The following is a 12753-nucleotide window of genomic DNA, read 5'->3' on the forward strand; positions in this document are numbered from 1 at the left end:
AATATTGCAGTTGTAGGTACAATTAATTAAATTATTTTATTACAAATTTAAAAACTAAATAATTTATTTTTATAAAAAATAAATAATTTTTTAATTCTATTTAATTGATCATTTTATTATAGATTGAGATTGATTTTCTTTAAATTTAATATATTTTTGTTTGCTTTATTTGTTTATGGTTTCAAATTGTATTTTTGATGAGATGCGAATCTGTTTGTCTGCTATCGATATTTTATTACTATAAAATTAGAAAGAAAAAGATATATTTTTGATATTAAGATTTAAAATGAGAGGTTATGTTCCTTAAGACCTTTTGCCTTAGTTACCATTTATTTTAGGGCTTATGGTTTTAGCAATTTTCATCGCTTACTGGATTTTTATCTATTATTTCTAAGCAGATCGTAAAATGTTTTAATTTTAAGCTAAATATTCATTTTTAATCTGCAATTTGATATTGCAAAATTGAATTATGATCAATTTTAAACTTTTATTTATCTGACAATCTAATCAATATTTAAAACATTTTTTAATTTATAGATTCGGACAACGATAAACTAATCATTTATTTTGCCATTGTTAGTGTTTTTATGTTTTTTTGGAGCTTTAGAAAGGCTGTTTGCACTGAACCAGGATATGTTCCCAAAGGAGTAATTTAATAATAGCTTAATATTTTTAAATATGAAATCAATAAAACTCAAATTATTTAGCAAAAAGAGGAGATAGAAAACAATAAAATTATCAAACAAATAGAATCAGGGATATGATAAAAAGCAAAAACTATTTTCAATTTCAATTTTAAAAAATGATTTGCAAATTTTTTTGATATCTCCTTGCTGATTTTGTTGAGTTTGTTTTAAAAATATCTTATTTAATTGAAGTGAAAAAATTTTTGAAATTGAAAATATCAAACAAAATAGAATATAGAGCCTAACGATGAGTAACTTGCAGGATTAAGCGACCAGGAAAAAAGAGAAAGACGCTATTGTCCAACTTGCAAGCTTTTTAAACCTGAGCGTGTTCACCACTGCTCTTAATGCTAGAGATGTGTTTTGAATATGGACCATCATTGTATCTGGACAGCTAATTGTGTAGGATTGATGAATAGAAAATATTTTAACTTGGTTCTATAATGGGGCACAATATCATTATTATTTGGTGCTTTTTTCGGTGCAAGATATGCTTATAGAACAATTGAAGATATATTAGTAATTTTATTTAAAAATTAAAAAAGATCTTTCAAAATAATTTTTATTCATACTGAAATGATTAAATAATTTTAGAAAGTCATTTTTTAACATTGAATAAAATTGAATTAAGCATAGTAATTAATACTTGCTTACTTACTTACTTAGTTTTCGAATAATTATAAAAGCAAAATACTTGCTTACTTACTTATAATACATTGTTTTAATATATTGTTTTAGCAATACCTAATTTTAGTAAAAATAAAATTGATTGTTATGATTTATTTATTTATTTATTTATTTTTGCTTTTGAAAATAAAAGCTAAAATTAATTAACATGTTTTTAATGATGTAAAAATAAATATAGTTTGAGACAGAAAATGAAAGATGGGTATGGATGTTGTTTCACTGCTTCTGCCTCTTGATCATAGTAGCTGGATTCTCCAATTTTATCGGTAATTATTTAAACCTTACCCTATCTATCGATGAATAAAATTTTGATTAGAACTATGAAGTTGATTAAATCTCCACCTTTTAATACTAGTTATCCAGTCAGAATGTATTTTTTTCATTCTGACAAATTAGAATTTATCTTAGCTTACAAACATATTCAATAAATTTACTTGAAGAAATTAGTCTATAAAAATCATATGAATTTTTTATATAACAATAAAAACTCGATATAAAAAACTAGTGATTCAATCAATCAATCTAAATTAATTGATTAATTATTTAACTAATTAGTTTATATCAATTAAATTTATATTTTTTATAATTTAAAATCTGCGAAGGAGGAACGAACTATTTTGTATATCCTTCTTTCGATTATTAACTCTGCCTGCGTATTATTGATAAAATAAAAAAAAATTGTTATAACTTAGCAAAATGTAATTTAAATAGGGAGAATCTATTTAAATACATCACTAAAAAAACATTATTACAATGAAACACCAGCAATAATCTGCAAGCAGATTCTAAATATGGAAACTTATACTTATTGTGGATAGTTTTTAGATATATTTTATCTAAACACAAAAAATAAATTTACATTTGATTAGTATGAATAGTAACACACTTAAAATAATGTACGGACTATAACTTATAAATGTAATGTTAATCACCAAAAGCGGCTACTTTGATTCAGTAGAACTTTAGTTATAAATTGTAAGCAAAAAGGGAAAATTAAGTCTTAACAAAGAGAGATATTTAATTAGCTTTGGAGAGTAATTTAAAAAATTAATATTGTTATGTTTACACTTAAACATATTACATTGATCAGCGAATAATTAATTTAGTTCTGCAATCTATTTACGCAACTGTGTAATTTAGATAGTATTAACATCATCTAAATTTCATATTTAATTTTTATCCCAACAAATTTTGAGTTTAATTTCTCCTAATTATAAAAATTTTCAAAATATAATCAATGTATTTTCTGTTTAATTTTAAACTAATGCGAAATTTGGCCTCTCAATCAAACAAGCGAATACTGTATAAAAAATTTCATAATTATAAAGTCGAATAGGTCGAGAAATAAATAATTTATTTTTTTTCAGGATAGAAAATTTTAAGTAACTCATTTTTTTATGCTTCCTTTCATTGAAGATGGTGATGAACATAAAAAATGAGCTCTAGTAATAAATATTCAATAATTTATTTTAACAAATAAATTTCATTGAATTGTCAATAGAATTGAAATACTAAAAAAAAAACAAGAAGTAAGCGTTTCAAATTTATATAGTAAAGTTGTATCCTTTAAAATGATTATAGTAACTAGACAAATTATATATATTCAGCAACGCTTGTAGTACATAAAAAAATCATTTAATTTTTATTCATTAGAGAATATTACCAACCAGTATGCAAAAAGAATAAGAACTTATTTTTAAATGTGTTTATTTGTTTTGAAATATAACAATTAACACTTTCATTTATTTACTTCATAGTTCTAATAATAATATTTTAAGGATTTTTACATTCAAAGAGACGTAAAAAATACAAATTCAAATCTTCTCTTTTCTTCTATCAAAAAAATATAATTGAAAACAATTTTTGGAAACTTTGATTTGTAATAAATAAATAGGTTTGCTGATTTTCATGTTGACTCATTTAAATTATATTCTCAATAATGTTACTACCTTAGATAGTATGAAGGGATCAAAAGTAATTATTTCTATAATCATTTATTATAATTGATAGATATTCTAAATGCTTTTTTTACTAATTAAATAAATAGTCTTCATAGTACTCATTCGTAATATTTGCAATAGCACTTGAAATTTTAATTTAGCTAATTTTAGAATTTTATTAAACCTGATTAGACTAGCCTATTTATGTACTATAACAAGCTAGCTTTTTAACAATTTAATTTACTGATGTCAAAACAATAAATTTATCTTATAATAGCAAAAAATTCTATATAGAAAATTAATTATTTGTGATATTGTAATTTTAATTAAATTCAATTAGGGTAAGATTGAAAATTACAAATTCTACTTTGGCAAAAATCCTTTGCTATGGTTAGTACCCGTTGGGAAACCTCTAGGGGACGGATATAGATGGAATAAAAATCATAAGCAAGTAAACTTTTTTGATTTCATAAATTTACAATTACTTGCCTGCTTATTTTAAGACAAGTTAAATTTCTAAACTATAGGCAATATTATTTGTCAAGCATAAGGCAAATTAAAATTGCTATTTAAAGTCATAATAAAATACCCTACCAAAAACCAAGCATTCCAATAAAAAAGTTAAACTAGTAAAAATAGGAATGGAGATTGCTTCTATTACCATTCAGAAATATTTAAATATCATTTTAAAAGGAATATAATAATTCTAGATAAAGACTACAAAAACTTCTTATTTTTCTATTAAAAATCACATGATAATCTTTATGAAAATTATGTTAAAACTAGTCAAAAGAATAAGTAAGTGCAAATAAAATCCTAACAAGTTCTATTAATAAATTTCGTTTTAAACACTCAAAAATTTTTAATTATTTCATTTAGATAATTTCAATAAAATATTCATAATGAACCAAAAATACATTTTTACTTATTTATTTTTTAATTTTGTACTAATAGGATGAAGAGGAGGAGAGATAATTGTGATATTATATAAATTAATGTAATCTAAATTTTATTTAATTAAGCAAATAATAGCATTTATATGACAGATAAATGTAATTCTTTAACATTATTAAAATAATAATTAATTGAGTTAGTAATAAGTATGATAACTCTAAACCAGTAATTTCACAGAAATTAATTTAAATATTTTAGAAAATTTTATCTTAATTCATCAATACAAATTTATTTTTAATCTAAATCAAATAAATTTTTCTTTATTTTTAATTTTATGCTATCTGAGAGTTACTTTGGGATCATAAAATTAGGATAGTTTTCCTCAATAGTATTTACTCTTTGTTTTTGTGAAGAGGGATTTCTTTACTCACTAGGTTTAGGTGTTATTTTGATCGATTAAATAATGCTAATTATTAAGAAATAAACTTGAAATAAATTTAAAATTAAATACCTTCTTTTTTCGATTATATTTAAAAATTTTAATGAATTTATTATTATCAAAATTTACAATAAAATTTGACATAAAAATTGTGTTATGGTAAAATTTAAAGTAAAAAAGAAGAAAACTCACAATGCATATATTGCATATATATTAAATTTGCTAAAATAATTATTTTCATATAAAAATTAAATAGATTAATTTATAATGATTAATAGAAAATAAATAAATATTTATTGTAAATCATTTTCTAAATTAAGCAATTAATTATTAATATTTGAATAATCAAATATTTTCAATCAATTCTACTCTAAATTAATTTTTAAAAAGTTTATCTAATAAAATAAACTCTCTGATTTTTTTATAATTTTTAAAATAGTAAATTTATAATTCCTTCATTCATTCATTAAAAAGTAAATTAGTATATGATTTTTTATTTTTACCTGTATAAAATAACTCAATAAAATTTATCTTTTTAAAAAAATAAACTTCACTATATTAGTTTGTTCTCAATAAATATTAAAATATTTAATTCAATTCCCTCCAAATTAATAGTCATAATTTATTAAAACATAAAAAACAAAATTTTAAGACTTAACTATATACATAATAATATAAATACCTAAAATAAAATATGAATTCAAAAATGAAATAATGATCAAATATATATGAATCTTAATATATTAACTTTCAAACACTGTTTAAGAAGACAGAAAAATTCCTTTTTGTTTTCTATAACGACTAGCTTAGCTGTAAAAAACAAGAAAAAAAATAAAAAGAGTATGAATTGACTGACTGAAATTATATCTGATATAATAATCAGGTTATAAAAAAAGGTTTATAATATTTAAAAACTAATAAAAATAGTTACTTTTTTAAATATAATTGCTTTTATGTGAGCTTCTCAACATTAAATTTAAAATCTGAGATGATTAAGAACTCCATTTGAGATTATTTAAATTGTTACTCAAGTTTAAAACAAATTTATAAGATTTTAATTAAATTAGAATTAATCCAATTATTCTTGAAAATACTTTAAAGATATAATTCACAACTAAATTATTGATTCTTTGGTATATAGCTGCTATTCTCTAAAATAATATAATATTTTTTTAGTAAGTGAAAGATATTAAACACTCTATTATTTTGTAATCAATCATTAAAAAATAATGATTTTACCAAAATTAACTTAAATATAATTTCAAATATTTTCTTTAAAGCTCAAAGACTATTAAAAATGAGTGCAAAATCCTAGCAATAATCATATAAAAAAATTTATTTCATAAATCAAGAAAAAAGAAATTTGATTATAAATAACAATTCTGTTTGTTTTAAATTAATATCTAAATATTAAAGATATCCTATGTAACATTAGAATTAAAATTTAATGATAATAAAAACTTTGTTGTTAAAAAACTAATATATAATATTCATATAACAAACAAGTGATCAACTTTAATAGCAGGTTTAAATATTATTAAAATATATTGCAATTGTTATAAAATTCATTTATAAAATGTTATTAGCATATCAATATTAATAAAATTTATTTACCATAAATATAATATTATTACTTTTATTTTTAAAAAAATAAACTGATTTGATAGAGATTGTTTATTATCAATTAATTTAGATTAAGAAAATAATTTAGAATACAAATAAGCAAAATAAAGAAAAAAATAAAATTATTCTACCTACTAAAATTTTAGTTGTTAATTCAAAATTAATTAATTGTTTTTACTTATTTATAATTAATAAATATACAACAATAAAGAGTATAATGCAAGTTGAGGTTTATTTTTTAATTACTTTTTTTTAATGTTTGATAACATCTTAGACTTTGCTAGAATAAATACAATTAGAGTAAAGAATAATTTATTGCTTATAAGATAGCTAAATCCAAATTCATTCACAAAGTATCATTTTATCATTTTTGCATATTTAATTTACATAGTTTTAAATTAAATCAATTTAACTTGCCTGTTTTAGGGTTTCTAAATAAAAGGAAATGAAGAGGCTAGAAGAATTTTAAATTTAACAATAAATAAGCGATGAAGTGGCCGAATCCGAATAAGAATCCAGTAAGCATTGGCTTTCCGATGAAATAATTTAAATAATTAACAAATCCTCTTTTTTTAGGTTATTCATCAAAGTAAACTAAATCCATTGCTCTATATTCGTTTTACTAAATTGTTGTTGTTTTCTTAAACTTTAAGCTGCTGATTTCTAATGCGATGATTTTAATTTAGAATAGATTTTACTAAGTAATCTTTTAAATTTTAAAAAATATGCTTTACTTTTTTTGAATAATCGAATATTCTTTCCTCTTAATATCTTTTGTAAATGTGAAATTTTAATTATCAAATTTATTAATGTTAAATATCAATCATTCTCAGTATTAAATTTTTATTGAACAATCAATTTAAGACTATTAAGATAAATAATAAATAATACATTTAATTTTTAACTAAATAAATAAATAGTTTGTTTTGATATAAAATAGGTTTTCTAATGTTTATACAAAGTATTATTTGAATTCTAAATATAAATTAATTCAATAATATATTTTAACCTTCATTTGTATTTATTTTAAATATCTTTATATCAAATTCATTTTAAAAACCTATCTATTTTGTAAATTATTTTTTAAATAGAATAATATCATTTAGTTAAATATGTGTGATTGATGTTGATAAAAGTATAACTTTAGTCTTCTTTAACTAATATTAAATTAGTATATAAATTGATTTTCAAATAATAATTTATTTAAATCATTTAATATAATTCATTAATTAATTATTTTATTTTCGATTTTCAAAAGATTTTCTATTTTTATTCTTTTACAATAGATTTTTATTTATCTTAAACTATATTCTTTATATAATAAGCAAGCTATCTAATTAATTTCTTTTTTATTTGCAAAGCTCTTAAGTTAAAAATTAGATTATAAGAGATAGCCTTTGTTTAGGCAAAAAATATAGTTATTAGAGTTAGCAGTCAGTATTAGTTTGTATAAACATTTTTTTAGTGCTAAAAAATTAAAAAAAAACAAATATTAAAATAAATTAATTTAATAAACCTTATTATACAGATAAAATAAGTTAAATTTAACATAATTTAAAAATTTATCTGTGTAAAAAAATTTAAATATATATTTAAAATATTTGAATTTATTGCTTGATCTTGGCCTAATTTCTATCAATAATGAGTAATTATGAGATAAATATTTATTATATGAAAAAAATAATTAGCTTTTGTCATAGAAATTTATTTAATTATTCCAAAAACTTCAAATTTTAAGTTTTCGACTATGTATTTTTATATTTCGATATCCAATCTGCAAATAAATACTTATGGATGATAACTTTAAAAAAAAAAATTTATAACTGTTTAAAAACGTTATAGAAGTAAAATTTAATTTATAATTTATATTTTGTTCGTTCACAGCTCTTTCATATAAAATCTGTCAACATAATTCTAGTACTCATTTTGTTTCTCTTCAATCTATAAATTTATTTTTTAGAAAAGTAGTGTTAATAATTCAACATTATTCTTAAATACAATTATATCTTGAATGATTATTTCAAAATATAAAGATTTTGTTAAATTAATCAATCAATCAATTACCAATTTTTGAAGCAATTTGTTCTTTATTTCATATATCATTATTTCTTTTTTCAAATCACTAAGAGTTTGGTTAAAGTTATCTATTTCCATTTCCTTTTTCTCTTTCTCCTTTTTTAAAATTGCTAGCTTTTACTTGAGTTACTCTTATAAGATTCTATCTTTTTATGCTTAGCTAACTCTTTAGTTTTCTTATTCTTCCTCTTCTTCCTACTCAATTGCTTCAAGCCCTAAATTATTTAATAAATCAAAATGCCTAATAAACATCAAAAATTAAAGTATTCTTTAAAGAGTTTTGTTTGTTTTCAATAAGTTTTAGAAATTGCATTTAAAATTTAAATTGATAGTTATTATTCATTTCTGATTACTATTTGTTAAACAAAATCATTGTAACAAAAATAAAGTAGAACATATATTTTAAACAAAAATCTTACATTCGTTAACCCACTTTAGTTTATCTTATTTAAAACACAAAGGTATAAATGTATTTTCGTTGAAACCATCTGCATCTCTTGAATTTCCGCTTGGTTTTTGCTGTACAGCTGCAAAATAAAGTAAATCCAATTTGACATCCTAAAAAGGTATTTCAGCTAAGAATTATCAAAAATTAAAAATAAATATGACTATTTCCTTTTAGATTCTTTGAAAAAAGTAAAAATAAAACCTAGCTTTTGGGTAGTGTTATCTTTTTTCATGAATGCTAACTTTGTTTGCTAAAATTAATTAATTTCTTATTTTTCAGTATAAAAATGGCTTAAAATATTGTTGAAAAACAAAAGTGTGCTTTGATTTCAATCTAATTTTAAAGTTTTAAAAACAAAATCAAAAATTTTTCTTTATAAATAAATATTTTAATCATAATAAATAATAATTATTTGAAATATTTTAATTTAATTTATAAAAAAATCTATAAATAAATGAAATTTTAGATTAAGAAAAATGATTATCTTTCTATCAAGACAAATTATTTCTCTAAAACAACACTAAAATAAAAAAATTATAATTTGCTTAATAAATTAAAAATGCTAATCTAAGTTTTGCAAAAAATTTATATGGATGATTTATTTTTAATTAAAGGTTTTATTAAATTAATTATGGGTTCTTAGAATTTAAAATGTATTAATAATAAATAGTAAATAAAAATAAAATAATAAATTATTAGATATATCATTAATTTTTAATTATTAATATAAAAATTTATTTTTATGTTTTATATTTTCAATAAATATTTTAATTTAAGTAAAAGTAAATATTTTTAAGTTTCAATAATTTACATAACCTTTTGTTTGTAAATTTTCAATAAATAGGCAAAGTAGAATTGTAAAGCTAAATAGAACATTTAAAATATTAATTATGTATTTTAAATGAAGATAAAAAAGTTTCAGAAGGTGCTAACAGTGAATTCTTCCTCCAAATTTTAAAAAATTTTAGTAAAGTTATGTGATTTTAAATAGCATTTAAAATAGCAATAAGAATATTACAATTGAACAAAATACTATAGTATGATATTTGTTAACTTTTAATACTTAACTAATATTACTAAAATTTTATTAGTAAATAATTTCATCTGTTAATATTTTATTCAATTTATTGGTGATACAAGGAAGGAAGTCTGTTCTATACAAATTTTATAAATATGTAATTAAAATTTATTTAATTTAAAGTTTGCTAGATTACAACTAGTGTTAGAAATAAATGGAAAGGAATAAATATATTTTTTATAAAAGAATTAAATTAATTAGCTATTAAATGAAGAAAAAAAATTCATTTAAAGTATATTACGATATAAAATCTTTAAGCAATATATTTTTATACTCTAAAGATAAATTATATTTTTTGTTTTAGAAAAAGTTTCTTCAGTAATTTTTAATCATAACATTATAACGTTGCTGAAAAACTTATAGATTTTTTTATAAGAAAATTAATTCTAAAAATAAAACTGTATAGTCTATCTGAAAACTATAACTAAAGGTAATTTTATAAAATCTTTATCAAAACTAAAAATAAAATTTTGTTTGCAAATCTAAAATTAGCTTTTGATGGAACAGTTTTATAAGGAAATTATTATAAATTTTAGTTAATTTTTTTATATTTTAAAATTTATTATTTCTGAATTTTTTTTTATTTGTTCTTGCTTAATATCAAAAAATATTAATACAACTTAAGAATTTGATTCCAGTAAAAAAGAATAAATTCAAATACTAAATATAGAAGTGATTTGACAAATATATTGATTTTAGTTTTAAGCATTTTAGATTTAATTTCGAAAGTGTTTGAATTTATTCTCAAATGATATTAAATAATTTTTTTTTTTTAATTTTAATTTATTTTAGGAAATTTTAGACAAAAATCAATTTCAATAAAAAATTAAATGATTATTTTAACTATTTGTGAATTTTTTATCAATTTTACAAGATTTTAAATAAATTTTTTAATTGATATTTTAAAGATTATTCAAGAATTTTTAAAGTTTTTGAATTCTTTTATTCTAATTTTATTAGATTTAATGCATTTAAAAATTTTTAAATTAAATGATTTTAAATTCCTTTGATGTGATTAGATATTATAACTAACTAAATATTTGGATGCAATGAAACATTCTGATTCAAATAGTTTTGAATATTATTGGTGTAATTTAATTTTATTCTTTAAAAAAATTAGATAATATTTTTGTTAATGAAATATTTTTGATCGGATAAACACAAAAAATCGAATTTTATTTAAAGTATTTTGATCATGCAAGAAAATAAACTATATATTGATTTTTAGATTATTGAAATATTTTGCAATGTAAGAAGAAGAATATTTTGAAAATCTTTTTTAGGATTGCAATAAAAGAATAAACTCAATAATTCTAATAATTTTCTCAATTAATAAATTTGATAAGATCAAATAAATAGAAGTCTCTAATCAGAAAGATTACTTTAAGAAAAGTGCATTAACAATAAATAAATATATATGTATATAATATAGCATTTTAGGATAGAACAAAAATTATAATATACCAAACATGATAAAATTCTTCTTTAATAAAATATGTAAAATTTACAGTGCATATGTATGATGGAAACCATAAAATAGATATTATTACATTAATTTAATGCAGTTCTGATAATATATGATACTCTCTATTTACTATCAATATTTTGTATTTTTGTAATTGTTAATTTATTTATATATTTATTATAAATCTTAGTTATATTTAGAATAGACATTCTTTATAAAAAATTTCATAGTAAACTTACAAATAAGGAAAACCCTTCAACTTTTCCTAATTTTTTCTTTCTAAGTTATCAATATATAACCACTTATTTTTATAAATATTGTTAGGTAATGCATTTTTGATTGCAAAAAAATAGTTTATCCATAGTCAATTCAGTGAAAATTATTAAATTTGATATATTTGCAAAAGCTTTTTACTTTGTAGATATCAGAAGATTCTATCAGAAACAGGTTAAACATTTTTCTATTAAGTCTATTTGAAAAAAATAAAATTTGTATAAGAAATAAATGTCCATTTAATAATATTATTCTGATTGACAGACTACTTTTTATTATGGGTGGGAGGGTTTAATTTGAGACTGGCTTGTAATTACATAAAATTTTCATACAAAATAACACCTTAGGTTAGGAAGATCAAAGATAGAAAGATGGGATGGAATAGCTCATCATTATAGATTAATACAATTATTTTTATGAAAAAAGCATTAGGAGATCTTACTTATTATGCCAAATTAAATTTCTTATTGAATTTGCATGCAACTTTTACATTGAAAAATTTTTAAGTAAACAAATTTAAGAAAGGAAAGAAAAAATAAAGCGAAAACAAATGTGATTGATTGATTAATTTTTATAATTTGAAAAAGACTTAAGCCATAAAAATTATGAAGTAATTTAATATTTGGTTTTACTAAATGGTGAAATATTAAGTGAGTAAGTGCATTGTTGTATAAATCGAATCTCATAAGAAATTTTGTTTGTTTTTTGTTAACACCTGAAATAGAGTGATGGAGCAAAATTAATTTTTTAATCAAAAGATTTCTATCACTATTTTCATAATATTTTTCTGTCGCAAATAGTAAGAGTACATCGATATTAAATATTTCAGAAATCGATTTCTAGTGAGTAAGTAATCGATTTTCCACTTGTTAAGTTAGAAGTTATGTTTGATTTTGCCTTTATAGATGAATAAATTTCATTATAAAAATATTATTTTATTTGTGATTTCAAAGATTGTGGAAAAACTGCTCTAAAAGCCTTTTTACTGGGGTAATTACTGCGTAATTTAGCTTAAAATATGAAAAAAAGTGCTAGTTTCAAGAAAGAGCTGGGTTCAGAGACTAGTTATAGTGCCTAATTGATTGAACATATTTGTGAGAGAAACTGAGTAAACAATTTAAAATTATAATTGAAATTTATAGAA

General features: G+C 19.8%; 2 protein-coding genes across 2 annotated transcripts; one reads left to right on the top strand and one right to left on the bottom strand. All coding sequences in view use genetic code 6, as the record gives it.

Moving 5' to 3' along the window:
- Window positions 1–167: 167 nt before the first annotated feature.
- TTHERM_00526800 (DHHC zinc finger protein) lies at window positions 168–4520 on the top strand. The gene is made up of 8 exons (XM_001028091.3): window positions 168–401; window positions 538–647; window positions 918–1205; window positions 1552–1639; window positions 3268–3347; window positions 3421–3438; window positions 3654–3764; window positions 4268–4520. Exons 1-8 carry the CDS (start codon window positions 176–178, stop codon window positions 4292–4294), a joined length of 948 nt encoding a protein of 315 aa, XP_001028091.3. The 5' UTR covers window positions 168–175; the 3' UTR covers window positions 4295–4520.
- A 3627-nt stretch (window positions 4521–8147) lies between these two features.
- Window positions 8148–9025, bottom strand: TTHERM_00526830 (hypothetical protein; the record flags this gene model as incomplete). Its single annotated transcript, XM_001028094.3, has 4 exons — window positions 8148–8210; window positions 8334–8560; window positions 8765–8920; window positions 8995–9025. 4 exons carry the CDS (start codon window positions 9023–9025, stop codon window positions 8148–8150), a joined length of 477 nt encoding a protein of 158 aa, XP_001028094.2.
- Window positions 9026–12753: the final 3728 nt, after the last annotated feature.

The sequence above is a fragment of the Tetrahymena thermophila genome, assembly GCF_000189635.1.
Source record: "Tetrahymena thermophila SB210 genomic scaffold scf_8253811, whole genome shotgun sequence".
Classification (NCBI taxonomy): Eukaryota; Ciliophora; class Oligohymenophorea; order Hymenostomatida; family Tetrahymenidae; genus Tetrahymena; species Tetrahymena thermophila.